At 36.7% G+C, this 21,609-nt stretch overlaps 2 protein-coding genes across 2 annotated transcripts in view; one reads left to right on the forward strand and one right to left on the reverse strand.

Annotated features, from left to right (window-relative positions):
- Positions 1–3,074, reverse strand: part of WDHD1 (WD repeat and HMG-box DNA binding protein 1) — a 52,803-nt gene extending 49,729 nt beyond the window's left edge. The window contains exons 1-2 of the mRNA XM_043472148.1: positions 2,951–3,074; positions 2,628–2,720 (exon numbers count right to left, since the gene is read on the reverse strand). Coding sequence (XP_043328083.1) covers positions 2,628–2,704 — 77 coding nt within the window. The 5' untranslated portion in view covers positions 2,705–2,720; positions 2,951–3,074. The remainder of the gene's footprint in view (positions 1–2,627; positions 2,721–2,950) is intronic.
- Positions 3,075–3,122: 48 nt separating this feature from the next.
- SOCS4 (suppressor of cytokine signaling 4) lies at positions 3,123–20,227 on the forward strand. The gene is made up of 2 exons (XM_043472149.1): positions 3,123–3,405; positions 14,015–20,227. Exon 2 carries the CDS (start codon positions 14,107–14,109, stop codon positions 15,427–15,429), a length of 1,323 nt encoding a protein of 440 aa, XP_043328084.1. The 5' UTR covers positions 3,123–3,405; positions 14,015–14,106; the 3' UTR covers positions 15,430–20,227.
- Positions 20,228–21,609: the final 1,382 nt, after the last annotated feature.

Genomic DNA, 21,609 nt, shown 5'->3' on the forward strand with positions numbered 1-21,609 from the left:
AATCTAGCTGTCAATGCAGGAGATGCAGGAGACACAGACTTGATCCCTGGGTCGGGAAGATCCCCTGGAAAAGGAAACTGCAACCCACTCCAATATTCTTACCGGGAAAATTCCATGGATAGAGGAGCCTGGCAGGTTACAGTCCATGGGGTCTCAAAGAGTTGGACACAACTTAGGGACTGAGCACAAAAGTACTAAATCTCCAGTTGGATTTCTCAAAGAAATCTTACACTAATTAGGTTCAAATGCAAACTCACACTCTCCACTTCACAACCTCCATTTCAAACATGTTTTGCGTATTTCTAAATAGCCAATTACTTCCCCAAATATTCAGAAACGCAGTTTATCCCAAACATTTCCCTCTCCTTCATCCTTAGTATCTGATCCATTCTGATGATTTTACCTTTTAAATATCTCCTGAATGCATTCTCTTTTTTCCATGTCCATGTCTACTCTAGTCCAAGCTTCCATCACACTCAATGGAACTAATACAGATATCTCCTAATAGTCTCTCTGCATCCACTCCTGCTCCTTTTCCATTTCATCCTGTATATATCTTTTCAAAAATGAGACAGATCACATTTCTTTGCTTCAAATATTTAATATCTTCCTACTGATTTTTGGATAAAAATTAGATTCCTTAATAACGCCCAGAAGGCCTTGAACAGGATGCCTACTCAATACCCTCACAAATTCAACTCTCATCAATCTCTGCAACACTCTCTACACTTTAGCATGGCTAGCTTTCTTTCAGTCCTTTAAGAAAAATGTGGTGGGCTTCCCTGCTAGCTCAGTTGAATCCACCTGCAAAGCAAGAGACCCCGGTTCAATTCCTGGGTTGGGAAGATATGCTGGAAAAGGGAAAGGCTACCCACTCTAGTATTTTTGGGCTTCCCTTGTGGCTCAGCTGATAAAGAATTTGCCTGCAATGCGGAAGACCTGGGTTCGATCCCTGGGTTAGGAAGATCCCTTGGAGAAGGGAAAGGCTACCCACTACAGTATTCTGGCCTGGAGAATTCCATGGACTGCATAGTCCATGGGGTCACAAAGAGTCAGACACAACTGAGCAACTTTCACTTTGACTTTCAAAAAAGCCGTGGAATTAACCCCATTGGAACTTTTCAGTGTTCTCTCTGCCTGGAATGCCAATATCACCACCCCACTGCCACCATCATTCACCTCTTTATCCTTCTTAATGCCTACTCAGTCTTCAGATCTCATCCCAAGAAGCACTTCCTCAGAGATCCCTCCCTTCTGAAACTAGGCCAACTTCCCCCTCCTATATGCTTATCACTGCACATATCACTTAATAACTCTAACTGTAATTCTAAATGTACTTTTTGCGATTAATTTGTATTCTGTTTCTGTCAATCTACAGAGACTTTAAGGTCAGTGAGGGAAAAGACTGTGCTTCGTTTGCACTATTGTTATCTCTAGCCCCCAGTGGAGTAGACATGCAATATTTTCTCAGTGAATCAGTCAATAAAGGAGTGACAGCAGAAGCCACACAACTGGAGAGTACCGCATAGGAATTCAGAAAGCTAAAAGGGAAGCTGGAAGAGATATTCACAGTGAGGTATGGGGAAATCACTGTGGTTATACATGATTCAACGTAAACTCTATGCTACTTATATCAACCTGTCTTATGACTTGTCAAACATACACTGTACACCTGCTTTAACCGATTAGGAAAAGAATATGTTGAAAAGTTAAAATGGACTAATTGTAACTCAGGCATTCAAATTAGAGCTGGGTGGCCATTGTGGATATGGTTTCAAATACATTGCTGAATTGCTGAGAATTTGAATTTTCTGAACTGTATCAGATTCAAGGATACCACCAGCTGTTCTCAAAACAGCATCAGCTAGCAGCTGCCAACTGCAACCTAGTATATACAATCATACTGGACTCCAACTAATCCTTACTTAACAAGCACTCTTACTTCTTGCCCACACCAATCATAATTCTGACAAACTTCTCATGCAATTTTGCAATTTGTGCTGTTGTAAGTCTCCCTCATTTTGTAGCTCAACAAAACACAATTCAAGTGCTTCTTTAATCTGCCTCTCCTGGGCTATATAGTCTTTAGTTCCGCTCAAGTAAAACTCTTTTCTATTCGGAGTGTGGACTGTTAATATAGATTATACCCCTCGAAGGGCCTAGAATAATCCTGAGAAAATATCACAATTTAGGAATCAAGCAGAGGAAATAAGTTAGGGGGGAAAAAAATCCTATCAAAAAGTTTTGAACAATTTTAAAAAGCAAAGAACATCAAAAAAGGCCCTCCAAAAACTTTGAATTAACCACTAAATTTGACAATCAGGCAGCTAGCATTCTGGCAAAATACCTAATAATGTGAGATGCATTAAGGGGAATGAGGAGGAAAGCTCGTATCTTTCCAATTCCTCTGGAAGTAAGATTTCACACTCCTTAGCTTTCTTGATATACTAAAACTACCATGCTGGACCGAATGAAACAGTAAATCTATGGACAACACATGTGCCATTTTGCATTTCAACCTTATTTCTATCTGGATGAGCCATTTTACGCAGCACTAGTTACATGATATGGAAGAATAACTAATATTCACACCTGAAACCTTCTTTTTGGTTCTCAAAGTAACTTACCTCCCAGAATCATCAAAACAGACATCTGTGTGTCCCTCTGTGTGTCCATATCTCATGGGCTTCTGTGTGGCAGGCATTTTTTCCTTTACTTATCTGAAAATGTTTTACAAAAGTTAGTATTATTTTAAAGGACAGGAAAGCCGGGGGCTGATCGTGAAGAAGGGAGGTCAGTCTTCTGCGGGACACGCCCTCGGCAGCCCCTTTCCCCCCACCCGAGGGGCGCAAACAGGATATAACGAAGGGTCCGTCCGACATAGGCAGGAAGACAACACGCTTGTTTTCGATGGGCAGTACAGACGAGGCCAGCGAGAGGGGCGACTCACCTAGAGGACCGGACCTCCACAGCTGAGGAATGGCAAGGAGGAGCGAGCGCCGGCGCCGGACGCTTCCCGCGCTCGGCGTGGTCCCACACTGCGCCTGCGCCGGTCCGCCCACTCCCAGCGCGGTCCAGACCTGGGACGCCGGGCGGTGGCGTCAGCGGCGCGCCCGCCGCTCGGGAAAAGCCGGTTGCTGGGGGAGTGAGGAAGAAAGGGAGGGAGCCGAACACGGAAGTGGTGGCAGCGCCGGCGGAGCAGGTGGAGGCGGTGAGTGCGATGTCTGCGACGAGAACCCGGCACCGCAGGATGGGGACTTGCAGACCGGCGATCGCCTCGTAGGACTTACAGGAGGTGCCGGAGTGGCTGGGCCTCCCTTCTCCACCTCAGCGAATACCCAGAGTGATGGCGGTGGTGATGGCGGCAGTTACAAGGATAGCCCCTGTTAAACTGCGTTCCGCGAGGTGAGTGGGGGGAAGGGTGGTTTCTGCTTGGCCTTGCCCTCGCGGGGTCTGCTTCTGCTTTCCTGGCGCTCCTCACTGGCAGCCATATCCGGGTCCCTGGAAGGGTCCAGCCCCTCCTTGGGACCGGGCTAGAGAATGAAATGTCTGGGCTTGTTCTGTAAAGAAAAGGAAGACGTGACCCTTCTCAAGCCTTTAATCTTGGCATCCTTGACGCCTTCATCTTGTCATTTCTATAGCGGTAAAGGAGAGGAGACCTAATCTCAGTTCACTATTCCTGGAGGTGCGGCTTGTACATTAATGCTTGTTCTATAGGACATTGTACATACATCCCTTGAAGTAATTCGTGTTTCCCTATTCAGACTCCACCTGAAGTTCAATGAAGTTCATATTATATCTTCTTTTAAAAGAAGAGCTAAAGTGTATTGTTGAATACTTCATTGGATCCTTGCAATCTTTGCTAAGGTCTTGGCCATTAAATTTATGCTTTGGTTGGATCTTCACGTTCTCCATGTTGGGAGACCGATCTCTGATGAAAACCTTCACAACTGATATTTTTTTGTGGTACCCACCTTCTAGTCTCAGTCGGAATTTGTTTATGACATAAGCGAAACGTTTTTCCCTTGTAGAGTTTTCCCCATTGTTTTTCAGTCTGGTTTCATCGGGGAAAGTTGCAAACACATTTAGACAAACCGTGGTATTGTTCTTACCGTTTTGGCATTGTGTAAGGTGTTGCTTTAAGTACTAAGGCTCCAAATAGGCTTGCTAGACACTGAGGTTTCGTTCATGAATGAAGAGTGATTGGCTGAAAAGAACTTGGGATTTGTGGGGAAATAACCAACCTATTGTTTTTACACAAGAGCAAAAGATTCCTGAGATGATTCTTTCCGAGTGACTTAATTTTGTCCGGAGATGTTTCATTGCTTAGATAGACCGATCTCTAAGTTTTTTTTTTAAATCCAAGTAAATATCATTGCATAAACTGTGGGGTTCTAGACGAAGTCCGATAATATATCGAATATATCGTCATGAGATTTCAGTGTAGTACTTTTCAGAGCTCAGCATCGGAAGAATCTGCAAATTTGGAACAAGATTTGTAGCTATAAAATGCCCTAACTATAAAATCTGTAACACCATGTGACTGTAAAACTATGAATGGTGTTCGCACTTCTCCTCTTTAACTCTGCCTTAGCAATCAAGCCCTTTGATTCATAGGTTAAAGAAAAATGTGTATATGTATATGTTTTGTTTTGTTTTTTTACAGATTTAACATGTATGGAATAAGCTTGGGCCTTAAAGCTGAACAAACCTAGATTTTAATTTTGACTCTCACAGTTACTCGTTGTGTGACCTTGAGTATGCTTCTTTACTTTTTCTGAATGTCAGATTTCTCATCTCTAAAATGAAGATGACACCTATTTCCATAGAATTGTTATAGTACATAGAAGATACTCATGAATGTATAAAAGTACTTGTCTTGTGTTATTAATGGGGTACTTTGGGTGGGCATTTAATGGTTCATTCAAAATGGAGTTGTTTGAATCATTATCCAGTAAATTTTTTTGAACATTAAAAGGTGTATTCTTGCTTTTGCCAGTGTTTTCACATTTCCATTTTTCAGTCAAATTTTAAAAACAAAAATGTTAATGTCTTCAATTAATTCATGATCTTGTTGAGGGAAACAAACATTCAGATAATACATACAAGACAATAGTGTGGTAATGAAATGTGTATAACTTGAATCTTAGTAAAAATTGCCTGGTTATTTAAGATAATATAGATTTTTAAAAAGAAACCAATGTGCTGTCTGCCACTGATGTGGCTGTCAGAGTTTTCCAAATGAATTTATCATAGCAGTGCACGTCTCATAGGAGTGGATAGCTAAATGAACTCACTGAAAATGATGCCAAGGTCGCAGCTTCAACTGCAGTGAAGGTTAGTTAACTTTGCTCTGTGGTGACCATTCATACTACCCTTAGGCTCACAAATACTGTTGTTCTCAAGGACAATAGGGTAAGAAAACATGAGTATATTACCATTCTACTGTGGCAGTATTACCTACATAAGTAATAATGTCACATAATCTTAGTTTATCCAGGAGGCATATCAATATTGCCTTATGGGAGGAATGTTTAAAATTCTTTTTAATAAAATATGTGTTAAATATAAACATTATTAATCTTATGAAAGATGGTTAGAAGAAGGGAGTAATAACAAAACTGAGAACAGAGTAAAAAAATATTAAAGGCAGTTTAGAAATCTGAAGATGTTTATATCTCTGAAAGTGTCAGCCTATTTAATTTATTTTGGGGGTAAATAGTACTTGCATATGTATAAACTTTCCAAGGTATTAAGGGGAATACAGTGAAAGACCTACTTTCAACCTACCCAATTCCACTGGCTAAGGACAGCTAGTATTTTGACTACTCTGTTGTTACAATGACAGTGGATCCTTACCACAGCAAAACAGGTATAATCATTGTTTTATCAATGAAAAAATATCAAGGCTCAGTAAGGTGATGAGTTGTCAAAAGTCACACACCTAACCATGTGTCAGAACTAGAAATAGATCCCAGGTCTTTTACTTCTGATCCAAGTAGTCTGCCAGACTGCCTCTCCAAGTCATAACTGTTGCCATAAAACTTCGAATTTAGTTTTATCAGAATATGAAGGCAATTTTAAGTCTAGAATAACATTTTACTAGTTTGTATGTAAAACTTGTTACCTAGGCTTAAATGTAAGCATACATAATTATCATAAAGCCATGAAAAGAAGAATCTATGATCAGTTAAAAAAAAAACTTTGCCTACTATTTCTGTTGAAATTGATTTATTTCCTAAGCTTGTAAGAAACTACAGATTTTTTATAATTAAGTTTCATTATTTATACCCATAATATTTTTCAAGAATTTGAAACTTAAAAACTTCTTTAAAAAGAGCATGTTTAATATCAGGAGTAATAGAGCTTTATGATGTTTCAGACATAGTGAAGCATCCTCAGCCTCAGATTTTTGAGATATGTTTTTGTGTGGATTGTCTAGCCTTTTATGTAGCCTGTGTTTCCTTTCATTCTTTTTCCTTATTGCCACTTTCCTAGCTCTTATTTTTTGAAATTAGCTTATTCTACATGGAAGGTTCTGAGGAAACAGAACATATTGCAGAATGTAATACATATTCTCATTAAGCTCAATGTATGCTATTTTCATACATTTTAACCCTGGCAGTAAAAACATGGGGCAGCTGGCATTATCCAGATTTAATAATGTGAACACTGAAGCTGAATGAGATTTTAAAAATCAGGAGAGACAGCTAATAAGTGACAAAGTCTGAATTTTAGATCATGTTTGATGATTTAGCAACTCATGCTGTTTCATCTGCACCATGCTTCATTTTAAAATATGATATAGTCAAAAACTAGATTGTTAATTTTTTAGGGACCTTTAAAACTTAAAAACTTTCTCTTTAGACCAAATTACACTCATAGGAAGAAAGACTGCAAGGAAATTGGCTAAATGTCTAAATTGATTTCTTCTAGGTAATTGAATTACAGTCTTTTCACCTCCCTTTTGAACTTTTCTGAATGTTTCATGTATTTTATAATATGCATATATTATTTTTATAATTAAAAAATTATAAATTGAAAGGAAAAAAATACATGTCTACAATCCAATTTATTCTCTGAGAGTCACAATCAAATATCTTGAACATTCTGATTTCTAAAATTCTGTTACGGTTGTAGTGCCAGCCCTTAGTTTTCTGTTCCCTCTTCACCCTAGATTAACCCTCTTCAGTGACAGGTCCTAGATATTTCTCTTTAACTTGCATACCCATAATGTACATTCATTTTAATGTTAGCCAAAGTTAATGTTTCTCCCACAGTTTGTTCCACAAAAAGGGTTTTCTTTGACTTAAATATAGGAAACTGTGGCCTAATCAGGTTTCTTAACTGAAGGACCTCTTGGAACCTTTTGCTAAGTGTGCTTGGTAATCTTTCAATGGGGAAGTGATTTCCAAACTTGTTTGATAATGAAACTTCCAATTCTATAGAACATCTATTAATACCTTTTAGCACGTGTACATAGAAGTTCAGATTGGGGAACACTGGTATAAGCAAAATGTAGGAAATTAAGTGAAGAACATTTGGAGAAGGGAAGAAAGGGTATAGTGGTGCCAGTCAGTGTGTGTGTTTATTTGTGTTTTGTTTTCTTTTTTTTTCCAAATCAGTTGAGTCCCTTGAGCCATGGCTTGTTAGCATTGAAAAGGAGATACTTTAAAATATTTACTGGAAAATGAACCTATATTGCTTTTGTAATGAGAAAAAAACACTTTATAGTTCAGAGATGTTTCTCAAACAAACATTTGAAAAAAACATTTTTCATGTTTTTTGATTAACATTCTGAGGAACTGTCGTGTACTATCCAGTATATTCCATTTGTGGACTCTTAAGTGTTTCCTTAGAATCCAACTCAAATATTAGCCTATGATCAAATATCAAGGACTCTGACCCACAGAATCCAATTTAAATATCATGGACTATGATCAGAATGCATTCAAGGAGTTTTGGGACACATAATAGCAGGTAAACTTTGGAATAATAGATTTAATAAGGAAATTACTACCAGAATAATAATTTAGCTGTGAATTCTTTATAGTATAGTAAATTATTCTTTATAAGGTCAAATTTAATACTTACATGAATTCTGGTCTTAAGTAGACATCAGCATTATGGACATAGTAGTTCAACGAATAATGAATATATACAGTAATGCTCTGTTATCTAACATCATAGAGAATACAAATGAAGTTTCTAGATAAATGAGGTTTAACCCTTTATTTACTGACTTTTAAAACAGTTTTCAATGGAAATTTGAGTTAAAATCTTTCCAGCCTTATTCAAGAAAACTAACTAAATGTCATTTAAATCTGTTGTTAGTCTAGGATGGTCACTTTGGATATTCAGTCTTTTATCGCTATCTGTGCAGTTGATTGTGGAACCTGGGATCAAATGGCTAGTGAATCTGGGAACTTGATTTCTTGAAAAAGGCTTTTATATAAACTTACTTTAGACACTTGCCACTTCCTCATTAAGAAATAATAATTTAAAAAATGTCACTGTGTAGTCCCCAAGGTATTGTAACTTAGATGCCTTCATAAAAAATTAATTATTGAATCAAGAGTCAAAGCAACCTTCTCCCAAGTGATTCTTTCACTCTCTTAAAAAAAGAAAAGCTTCTTTGCAGTAACTAACAAAGATTGTTGATTTGTCAACATTTTTCAAGATATCATCTTTGATTTCTATACTACATAAAAATGGTAGTAAAGCCACTTCTTTTCTTCATTTTGTATCTCATTTTCTACTTCATTTGATGTACTCAGATGATACCACCCTTCTGGCAGAAAGCAAAGAATTAGAACTAAAGAGCCTCTTGATGAAGGTGAAAGAAGAGAGTGAAAAGGCTGGCTTAAAACTCAGTATTCAAAAAAATAATATCATGGCGTCCAGTCTCATCACTTCTGGCATATAGATGGGGAAACAGTGCAAACAGAGACAGACTTTATTTTCTTGGGCTCCAAAATCACTGCGGATGGTGACTGCAGCCATGAAATTAAAGACAGGCTCCTTGGAAGAAAAACTATGACAAACCTAGACAGAGTATTAAAAAGAAGAGCCATCACTCTGCCAGCAAAAGTGCATATAGTCAAAGCTATGGTTTTTCCAGTAGTCATGTATGGATGTGAGAGTTGGACCACAAAGAAGGCTGAACACTGATGAATTGATGCTTTTGAACTGTGATGTTGGAGAAGACTCTTGGGAGTCTCTTGTACTGCAAGGAGATCAAACCAGTCATTCCTAAAGGAAATCAGTCCTGAATATTCATTGGAAGAACTGATGCTGAAGCTAAAGCTCTACTACTTGGCCACCTGATGCAAGAAAAAGCCAACTCATTAGAAAAGACCCTGATGCTGGGAAAGATTGAAGGCAGGAGGAGAAGGGGACGACAGAGGACACGATGGTTGGATGGCATCACTGACTTGGTGGACATGCGTTTGAGCAAGCTCCGGAAGATGGTGAAGGACAGGGAAGCCTGGTATGCTGCAGTCCATGGGGTCACAAAGAGTTGGAAACGACTGAGTGATGGAATTTTGCCCTGAGATAACTAGCAAACTTTGTGTTATAGAATTTCCATGGCCATGTCTATTCACAAAGTATTGTACAGAGTCTCTTATGTAAGATGATATAATCCACAAATGTATTCCAATAATGTGGAAGCAGTTGTGATCCACTAAAAGTGCACAAAGAAATGGAGAGGGTTGTCATCAAGTACTTAGCTTTTTGGAGCTCCCACTCCTCCCCCTGGAACGGCACCTCATCAGACAAGTAACCATCTCACAATGAGTAATGGGAACATTGCCAATCATATATTCAATATTAATAGTTTTCTAATTTTTAGACAAGTATAAATAGAAGTTAAATTTTCTTTCTACTTTGCAGACTATAACATTAAGTGACATTCTGGCCAATATATCGATATGGTAAGTAAGTAAGTAAGGAAGTGTTAGTCACTCAGTTGTTCCCAACTCTTTGCGACCCCATGGACTGCAGCCCACTAGGCTCCTGTGTCCATGAGATTTTCTAGGCAAGGATACTGGAGTAGGTTGCCATTTCCTTCTGCAGGGGATCTTCCCCACCCAAGGGCCGAACCTGGGTCTCCTGCACTGCAGGCAGATTCTCTACCTGCTGAGCTACAAGGGAAACTCATTGATATGGTATATTTTACCAAATATTTCTTTTTCCATAACAATTTATAAAAAGTGGAACTTCTGAAGCACGAACTGAGTCTTCTGTCAAAAGAATAGCTATGTAAAATTTATATAAGACTATAATGCTTAGATACCAAAAGATAACCAGTCAGAAGATTTTCTGTGCATTAACTCTTTAAGTACGGGTAAGTGTATGGAAAATTCATCTAGGACAATGGTATTTTTCACTTTATTTTTTGGATACCTGTAGCATTAGTATATGTAAGGACAATTAACCTAAAATCCAGAGATACTTGATTGATTACTCCTATTATGTACAGGTTGGTAAGCCTTGCCAAAGTAAATCTGTTATGTTAGCATTTAAACTTGTTTTGAGTGAGGCTGGAAGTCAGTTCTCTGGTGGAAAATGTCAAATTGTTCTAAGCTTCATAATCTGTTGAGTTTTAGCTATGTCTAGCTTATTAATCCTTTTTTATTTTGAAAGATTAGCTATCATCCTGAAAGTTATATATGCTCATAAAATTTATAGTTAGCATTGGGCTAGAGACAGGTATTTCAGTGATTTCTTTACTTATGAACTATTTCTATAAAACTGTCTTGGATGCTATAATAAAACAACATATGTAATATCTGTTTCTTTTTTTTTTTAAAGAAATATGTTAACCTTTATTGTATACTTGCTCCATTTGGAATCTGAGCTACATATGTATTTTACATACCTTATTTCTTTTAATTCCTACCAACCTAATGAAATATATATCATCAATGTCTCCATTTTACAGATGAATAAACTGAGGTTTTAAGGTCATATGACTAGTACAAAATCTATTTTATTTCTTATTACTTTCATGGTTAATTTTTTCCTCCAAGTTCTTTGTGTTTTAGTAACTTGTTTATTTTAAAGGCTTTCCTCAAAAGTCTAGTGACCTGTCATAATCTAGAGTAAATGAAGCACAACAATGCTGTCTGAAAGTATGTGTAAGTAGTCATGGCTTATGGATGGATGAGCCTCACAGAATGCCTGGGTGGCCCTCCAGCTTTTTATTGGAGGATTTCCAGTTACCAGAATCTATAGATCTTTTCTCTTCGGTTATTCTGTTTCTCCAGTTTAGTATTGTCCAATCTCCTGTTAGGGAGGTATAAGTTTGACCACTGGAATTCTGGAAGCTGGATGAAAGAACGGAGCAGGGAACTTTCTGATTTTAGTCCCAGGCCTCCCATCTATCCTAGTAATGCCTGGTTTCCAAAGTTTTGAGCCTTTCTGATTCAATTTCTCCAAATAATAAAATCCTGTCTCCTCTAAGTATGAGAGTAAGAACCAGAGAGATCTATCTGCCCTAACACAGATTTTCAAAATGCTTCCCCATTTTTCTGACCTGTTCGCCATACATACTTTCTGTAGAATCTGGTGCCTCTGAGTGTCCTGGACTTTGCCTGCTGTGTTGTCTTCTCATCAACATTGCCTCAGTGCCTGGTGTCACCAACCTCTGCACTGCTGAGTCAGTCATTGCTCTTCTGTTGGTTTTCACGCCTTATATTTTGTCCCTCAGGTTATAGATATGTGATAGTTTCATTGAAGATGAGATTTGTGTTTTTATTGCTCATTTTCCCTTGTTTTGGACTGACTTCTGAGAGAAAGGTGAAGCAGAAAGATTTTCACTTAGCCATTTTTAAACTGCATCATTATTTGTTTTATAATTAGAAAAAAACCAAAGCTATTTTCTTTTTGAGGGGAAATCAGCTATTCATTAAGAAATTTAATATGGATAGCAGCAATTATAACTAAAGAAAGTGTTGGAATCACTAGAAGAGTTTATAGGAGACTTGGTTGTTTTTGAAGAGAGTGATGGAAGCAGACCCTGGTAAAGGTGGGACTCATCAAGAGCAGAGGTGTGGAATTAGCTCTGATAACAAATAAAGGAAGATGAGCATGCTTATATGCAGTGGAGTAAAGTTGACCTTAGAATTAATAATCTGCTCTTTTGATATTTTTAAAGTAAATAAAAACACTAGATATTTTAAATCTTACATAATATACTTTTCACATTATCACACTAAGTAAAAAAGTTGAAAGTATGTAATATTAACAAAAAAATACGTGCTTGGGGCTCCTATTTTAATTTTTTTAACCTTGAAAAGTGTTAAGTGTAAGCTCCCAGTAATAAGAGACTCTTCTGATCAATGACTTCATATTCTTCAGCCTACTCTGTAGCTTCTGCCTTTTTATTTTTGTTCAGTGGAATGTAGTCAATGAACAACCAAAGCATACTGTTAAATATAATTTGGTATACTAAGTGATGATGTTTCTTTCAAGTTTAGATTTTAAAATATTTTTTCTCTGTGAATTTTAAATAATTATGTACCAGTGAGCTCACTAAATCAAAATAATAAGTATAATCACCTGATGCTATTCTTTGTTTAGTAATCAGGTATTTTATATGGCAGGGGCTTCCCTGGTGACTCAGTGGTAAAGAATCTGCCTGCCAATGCAGGAGGTGTGGGTTCAATCCCTGGGTCAGGAAGATCCCCTGATGAAGAAAATGGCAACCCACTCCAGTATTCTCGCCTGGAAAATACCATGCCAGGCTACAGTCCATGGGGTTGCAAAGAGTAAGACACAACTTAGCGACTAAACAACAACAACAACTTCATGTGGCAAGCCTGTATCATTAGTTCATACCTTTAAGCACATTCCAATCATATTTGCCACTTCAGATGCTTATTTCAAACTCTACTGCTATGAAAATGGATTTTGGTAGCTCTCAACATTTACTTTATCTGCTTGTTTTTTTTGAAATTATCAGGAAGAATATAAGTTTGTGTGTGTATGTGTGTGTGTAAAATAACAAAAATTATGTTGGGAATTCTTGCATGACGTTTCTACTGTTCAGTGCTGATTATTTATTTAATAAATTCTTAACAGCTTTTATAACTTAAAATTGTTCACATTTTCAATCAGTAGAAAAAAAAACGAGAGAGAAGGAAGGTGGTTGTTGTTTAGTCACTAGGTCAGTCATGTCTGACTCTTGTGATTCTGTGGGCTATAGCCCGCCAGCTTCCTCTGTCTGTGGGATTTCCCAGCAAGAATAGTGAAGCAGGTTGCCATCTCCTTCTCCAGGGGATCTTCCTGACCCAGGGATCGAACCCATGTCTCCTGCATTGCAGAAAGATTCTTTACCACTGAGCCACTGAGGAAGCCTGCAAGGAGGAGGATGAAAGTGAAAGTTGCTCAGTCATGTCCGACTCTTTGCAGTCCCATGGACTGTAGAGTCCCTGGAATTCTCCAGGCCAGAATACTGGAGTGGGTAGCCTTTCCCTTCCCCAGGGATCTTCCCAACCCAGGGATAGAACCCAGAAGGAGGGTAGTGGTCATTAAATACCAGCTCATAGTTTTCTCATCTCTGACAAAGAATTCCCTGGTCTGCTATGAAATTAAAAAATAAACCAGAAATTGTTCACATTTCAGACATTTATTTTGGCTGACAGGATGCTTAACTTTTTTGATTCACATTGATAACTTGCTGTGGGAAAGAAACTCAGATTCTTGACTCAATGGCACTATGGAATTATTAGTATATGGTAAAGTAGTTTATTTAAATGAGAACAAAATATCTTGGAACTGCCTTCCAACATTTCAGTACTGTTTAAAAAAGTATATTAATTACCTATAGCAAAAACCACTACAATATTGTAATTAGCCTCCAATTAAAATAAATAAATTAATTTTAAAAAAAACAAAAAAAAAGTGTATTATCCCTTTTCATCTTTTCATCTTGTCTATAATTGGGACTTGATATATAAACTATGCAATGTTAATGACAGACAATTAATGATCTTTTTTTTTTCCTTAGATACATCCAGAAAGTACCCAGAAGGAACATTCTACTGGAAAAACAGAAAAAGCATCATTGATAACACTGGAATTTGTGGACAATTTGTTAAAATGGCAGAAAATAGTGAAAGTAATAGTAAAAACGTAGATGTAAGGCCCAAAACTAGCCGGAGTCGAAGTGCTGACAGAAAGGATGGTTATGTGTGGAGTGGAAAGAAGTTATCTTGGTCAAAAAAGAGTGAAAGTTGTTCAGATGCTGAAACAGTGAGTGCTATAGAAAAAAGTGAAGTTCCTTTAAGGAGCCAAGAAAGGAAGCACAGCTGTTCATCTATCGAATTGGATTTAGATCATTCCTGTGGGCATAGATTTTTAGGCCGATCTCTGAAACAGAAACTGCAAGATGCTGTGGGGCAGTGTTTTCCAATAAAGAATTGTAGTAGTCGGCACTCTTCAGGGCTTCCATCTAAAAGAAAAATTCATATCAGTGAACTCATGTTAGATAAGTGTCCTTTCCCACCTCGATCAGATTTAGCCTTTAGGTGGCATTTTATTAAACGACACACTGCTCCTATAAGTCCCAAATCAGATGAATGGGTAAGCACAGACTTGTCTCAGAGCGAATTGAGGGATGGTCAACTAAAACAACGAAGAAACATGGAAGAGGTCAGCTGCTTCTCACATACCAGTGTTCAGCCCTGTGTCATAACCAGTAACAATTCTTCAGGTAGAGGTGGTCCTGGGACTGACTCTATAGTGAACCTGGCTTCAAATAACAGCATAGAAGATAGTGATATGGATTCAGATGATGAAATTATAACACTTTGCACAAGTTCCCGGAAAAGAAACAAACCCAAATGGGAAATTGATGAAGAAATCCTGCAACTGGAAACACCTCCCAAGTACCATACTCAGATTGATTATGTCCACTGTCTTGTACCAGACCTCCTTCAGATCAATAATAATCCATGTTACTGGGGCGTTATGGATAAATACGCAGCTGAAGCTCTACTAGAAGGAAAACCAGAGGGCACCTTTTTACTGCGAGATTCAGCACAGGAAGACTATTTATTCTCCGTTAGTTTTAGACGCTATAGTCGTTCTCTTCACGCTAGAATTGAACAGTGGAATCACAACTTTAGCTTTGATGCACATGATCCTTGTGTCTTCCATTCGCCTGACATTACTGGGCTCCTAGAGCATTATAAGGACCCGAGTGCCTGTATGTTCTTCGAACCACTTTTATCCACTCCTTTAATTCGGACTTTCCCCTTTTCCCTGCAGCATATATGCAGAACAGTTATTTGTAACTGTACAACTTACGATGGCATTGATGCCCTTCCAATTCCTTCTTCCATGAAATTATATCTGAAGGAATATCACTATAAGTCAAAAGTTAGAGTACTCAGGATTGATGCACCAGAACAGCAATGCTAGAAAAAGGGTAGGAACAAGGGAGTGGTTATATATGTATTTTCATTTAATATTTTATTTTTCTTATTATACCACTTTGAATTTTTCTACAAGGGCAGTTGAAGTCCAAAATAAACCTCTGCCCTAAATTTTACTTCCAGATCAGTTTATTTTTCTTAGGATACAGTAATTGTTGAACAATAATAATTGTTACACACTAGGGGTTAATGGATATTTTTGACCAGGTTTGGTTTTTGTTTTTACCATGTAGATTGTATACTTAACTTTTTTCTTTTCTTAATTGTAACTTAAATATGATCCAGGGATATTTGAAGTTTGTAGGCATTGCAAACACACTTAAATAATCTGTATTTCATACTTTTCTTTAAAAATAATTGTTTCTTTTCCTACATATAACGTATAAAACTCTTTGTTAACCTATGTCATTGGCATTCCTATACATAAGATATAGTTTCCACATCATCCTTTCGTTGTTTTAAAAGCCTTCAGTAAAGCTGTGTGTGTTGTAATTTACTAATAGAGATGTTAAAAGTTAACAAAATGGCTTAAAATCAAACTTGATGTGTTTTCATTTTAAATACTAATTGTAAAGCTGAATTACTAAATTTGATTAATCAGGTCAGTAAGAATCAAATGAGGACATGATATCTTAGAGGTGAATTTATTCTTCTGTAATGTGGCATGGTCATTTATTATTCCTTGAATAGATCTTTCTCTCAGACTTGGAAGCGTTACCATCTTCAGAACATAAGTATTCTTCCCTTCTCACTGGAAGCTTTAAAAATAATGATAATACTATTAGTAACTAGTAATTACTAAATAATAAAGCAACTGGGGTTTTTTTCTGTATTTACTTGTGAACTGTTGCTTCTGCTTAGCTCTTTTTTAGAAACTGAACCTGTTACTTTGGAGAGATGCCACAGTTTATAAACAGCCACAAATTTCCATTGGTAACCAAAGAGACCTAAGTAGTTTTCCATTATTTTGAATTGAGCTTGAATAAAGATTCAAGAAGTAAACATGCAGCTCAGTATTCAGGGAACTTAATACTGGTTTTGATCTTCAGATTTCAGGTAACTATTCCTATTTTCAGAACTAACATATCTTTAGTATGGCTTCAGAAAAAGGAAAACATTTTGAGAGCTATATTGCTTATGCCATACTGAACAATACTGAGCACTGGGTATAATATTTTAAGTTTAGCATCTCAAGAACAGAGAAGCATTTTTTAGAAAACATTATCCCAATATAATAATATAAATGCAATGATAGCCTATTCAACTTTTCTTTTTTAAAGAATCAATGAATAATAAATTTCCTAGACAAGTTATTTTTTCTGGTGAGTTGTCTACCCCTTTGTACAAATTAGCATTTTTAATATAGTAAATTGATCTCTTGATGCTAGTTTAGCTCTAGTAGGAAGCTGTTTCTACCTGGATTGAAAAAAATTTGACTCAAATTTCCCAGTTAGAATAGATGTTTCTTAAGTATTGCTTTTATGTTGAAGTAGCATTTCCCTTTCCTACAGTTCTGCTGTTAACATAAAGATGGCATTTAAAATTAATTGTTTTAAAATAAGTTTTTAGGAGTTATCACAAAATTGAACAAGAAAATCTCTGTTACCATTATCTTCTAGCATCTTTTTTCTCAAGTGATCTCAAGATTGTCTTGGTTCCAGTGAGGGTTAGCTACTAAAATAGCACCTCTCAGCAGTGATGAGGCTCAGGATAGCAACATCAGTGTCAGGATAAATATCTCTTCTAAAGATGATATTTCCCTTTTACAAAAGTTGGACAGTCTCATACTACCTCATCTTTATTGTGGCGCTTTTGTAGATCACTGAGAAGCTTATCTTATTTACCAATATAACGCTTCCTAAACATCCATCTTTGGTGAAGAAAATTAACAGTATGGTTAGACTCTACCCATAATTATAGTTTTTTATCAGAATTTGATATTGAGACTTTCTGTTTCTATGAAACAATATTGTTTTAAATATTTTTCTTTTAAAGATAACTTTTTATCAATACAGAAAACCTAAGGAATGATTAGCTAATGAATATTCTGTTAAAGGTAATTTTATAAAGAAGAAAATACGCTGTCTTTTATAATGGTAAAAATTAGTATTTATATGAAAATCAAGATCTAAGTAGCCTTTCATATATTCAAACTGGTTGCTTGTGATATATTTTCTCTGGCTTTCTTATTTTTTCAACTTCAAGGTATTGATAGCTATTAACATTTTCAAAATACTGCCATTTATATAGCCTTGAAGTAGATGATCTAATAAATGAGAGCAGGAAAGAGACTCATTTACTCTGAAATGGTTTGTATTTTTTCCTTTGGTATTTGCTACAGTGAAAAGAAATCGGGAAAGTAGAAATGTAAGATTTGAGAAGGGAATTGATTACCGTGAAGGAAAAAGAAGAGTAAGAATTGTTTAGAGCATGAAGGGACTGGAATTTAGAAAGGTTAAGTCTTTCTCAGTGACTTTTGAGGACACATTTGAAAGAGTATTCAGCATTCAGAAACTTAACTCATTAAAAATATACTTACTGGAATTATGCGTAAGTAAATGAGTATAAATTTTGAGAGGAACAATGTGGGGAGATGTATAAATATAAATTTTGTAGCTAAGTTGAACACTGAGCATTTGAAAAGTGTGTGTAAATTTCAGAGTCGAGAAAGCATTCAGCATGGTGGAAATGTAGTGCTTACTGGTGAGAGGATGGGGCTAAAAGAAACAAGATAAAATATTAAAATTAAGAATTTAGGCATCACCTCAGGGGAAAGCCTTGACAGTGAAAGGGAACTACTTAATCGCTAATAGCTAGTCTGGACCAGACACTTAAATGCGCTTTGGGAGTCATCCTGCACTAAACCAGGAAATAAACTTGATTTTTCTAATTCTCTCTGAAGCTTTCAAGAGTACCCCCAAGCCCGCCTCCCCTTTTTTTAAGCTATAGCATCTTGATTCATATTGTACTTCCTGAAACATGCTGAATGGATTTTTTTAGGTTACCTGAGCATTTTTGTACAAAGAATTATATCTGATCTTTCTATAACCGTGCCATTCACTTAAATAATTCATGGAATGGTTTAATTTAAAGGAAGACCTAATAGGAAGAAGATTAAAGGAAGCTTTTAGTCAGCCTGTGGCTAGATTTATTGATTTGGTGATCAGACTTGTGTTCTTTCCTGAATTTCAGCTAATGGCAAACTGTGGTCAAAAAATGGCTTTCAGTTAAAGTTTTGACTTCTTATTGTAAATAATATAAAGAATGTCTAAGTAATTAGAAATCCTTTTTAAAAAGTAGAGCAAATGTGGCAAATAGGATTCTTCATTATACAAATTCCATTTCTTTTTATAAGAAAAACCATTATCATTTATTCATGAGTCAAAGCCATTAAGAAGATAAATCAAGTTATCAGCTTCCTGTCTCTCTGAAATTTGGATCATTTTATAGATCCATGTAATAGAGAGCTTCCTTCCTATGAAATGAAAATCTTCAGACCTAACTCTTAGACTCTTAGTTTTCATTAAAAATCTTTTTTGTCACTTTTAGCTATAATCAGAGTCAGATAGATGATACATTGATTTTGGCAGAGGAAATCTCACAGGAAGTAGACTTAATTATATAACATTCCTTGAGGCAACACAAGGGCAACAGTGTTTAAATGTAAAGAAGATTGTGTGTTAGGTAATTTAATGCCCAAATGAATAAAAGATTTTAAGTCAAGCAGATTATTGTTTCTACTTTGGAAAAAAATTGTTTACAATCTTCATTTTACATAAACAGTTTTACATCCATTTTTACTTCTAAAGAATGGACAGAAAGCACAAGGGGTTTTTCTCTTTTAATGGTCTGCTAGAAACGAGCAACACTACAAGAGTCTGTACTATTAACACATGAAGATACTGGAGACAAAGGGAAGTAACTGTATGGCTTCTAAATTAAAATGTAGACTAATGGATATAATCCAATGACAAGGAATTTAAGGCACATGACTCCTATTTCAAATAAAGACAGTCTTACTTTTTAATTTTGAATACATTACTCAATTCTATATCTTTAATTTCCTAGCACATAAAATATAGATGATAATATATATGTCACTTGACTTCCTGTAGGTTAATTCTTTAGTTAAAGAGGTGACCCTTGGAGCATACTTGAAAATATTTCTGTACAGCTGTTAAGTACTAACGTGATGACAGGTTTTCAAAGTATCCCCTTAGAGAACCCTGCAGATTCACATTCATTTCTTTTAGTCTATAAAGGCCTTGACTTGATTTGACAATAAAGATAATGGTACAATTTGAATTTATGGCTTAGATTCTGCAGTTAGATGAACAGTTGCAATTTCCTCCTACACTTAATAAGGTTTATGTAAAATTGATGTTTGCCTAAGTTATTTTAAAAGTTGATTACATTTGCAGGAAGTAAAGATAATCACTTTTGGCATAGTTATAATCAAATTTAAGCTTTCAGACGAGTATAAAACTCAAGGAGGTTTACTTAAATTATGCTGACTTTGCTAGAATTGGGTAAATTCTGTATAAACCAAGTATGAACTAGATACATACTTGAATATACAGAGTTTAAGTAGTAACTTCACAAAGCTATTAGTACTCATCAATCAGGCGTGTATGATCCATCCCTTACCTAAAAAGAAGTAGAGTGTTTCCCTTTTTATTTCTAATCCTGAAGTTGAATGTTTCTTCTTGGATGTGAGTTCAAATAAATTGATCTGAATACATTTTCATTTCTTATTAATTAAAACCTCATATATAAAATCCAAAGGCTTTGTAGTCTGTTTTCAAAACACTACTGTTGCTTCTGACTTCCTATGGCTCCACAGGGCACTGCTGATTCACAGCCTCCTATGAAGATAAAGTAGGTCACACTAGTATCCTTTTCCATAGACCACTGCCCCTATCCAAAGACATGTCTTCCCCAGGCTTCAGTTCAGTTCAGTCGCTCAGTCGTGTCCGACTCTACGACCCCATGGACTGCAGCATGCCAGGCCTCCCTGTCCATCACCAACTCCCGGAGTTTACCCAAACTCACGGCCATTGAGTCAGTGATGACATCCAACCATCCCATCCTCTGTTGTCCCCTTCTCGTCCTGCCCCCAATCCCTCCCAGCATCAGATCTTTTCAAATGAGTCAGCTATTCACATTAGGTGGCCAAAGTATTGACGTTTCAGCTTCAACATCAGTCCTTCCAGTGAACACCCAGGACTGATCTCCTTTAGGATGAACTGGTTGGAACTCCTTACAGTCCAAGAGACTCTCAAGAGCCTTCTCCAATACCACAGTTCAAAAGCATCAATTCTGCACTCAGCTTTCTTTAGAGTCCAACTCTCACATCCATATATGACTACTGGAAAAATCGTAGCCTTGACTAGAGGGAGTTTTGTTGACAAAGTAATGTCTCTGCTTTTTAACATGCTGTCTAGGTTGGTCATAATTTCCTCCCAAGGAGTAAGCGTCTTTTAATTTTATGGCTGCAGTCACCATCTGCAGTTATTTTGGAGCCAAAAAAAAAAAGTCGCTGTCACTGTTTCCCCATCTATTCACCATGAATTGATGGGACCAGATGCCATGATATTAAGTTTTCTGAATGTTGAGAAAGTTTAGGCCAACTTTTTCACTCTCCTCTTTCACTTTCCACAGGCTTAGGTATTAATATTTGGAGTTTCTCTATCGCTCATTTTTCAGTATGGGAATTATGTGTGCTGTGGAATAAACTCAGGTCTTTTAAGAAGCTAATAGTAAAACGTCCACCCACCAATCCACTAACAGCAAGTGAAAATAAAATCTAAGAATACTGCATACGTTTTAATTTTTACACTAAAACACATGTACGTGTCATATATGTATATTTTGCACAACACGTAATTATGACATCTTCATTGCTAGCACATTTCCTGACCGCTGGGGCCATGTGTCAATCACCTTTTGGGTCTGTCACAGAGGACATACGTAAAGGTTTATTTAAAACTGAACTACGGGAAGAAAAAAACACTGATCAGAAAAAACCTGCAAAGATATCCATTCTTTTTGTTAATATCAATTTGTCTAGCCATTTGCAAACGTATTCACTTTTCTGCACTGTTGCTTTGCTGCTACTGCTGCTAAGTCGCTTCAGTCGTGTCCGACTCTGTGCGACCCCATAGAC

Source organism: Cervus canadensis, chromosome 6 (assembly GCF_019320065.1).
Source record: "Cervus canadensis isolate Bull #8, Minnesota chromosome 6, ASM1932006v1, whole genome shotgun sequence".
Taxonomy (NCBI): domain Eukaryota; kingdom Metazoa; phylum Chordata; class Mammalia; order Artiodactyla; family Cervidae; genus Cervus; species Cervus canadensis.

Coding starts and splice junctions, on each gene's coding strand:
- SOCS4 (XM_043472149.1), top strand. CDS start 14,107: ATGGCAGAAAATAGTGAAAGTAATAGTAAAAACGTAGATGTAAGGCCC.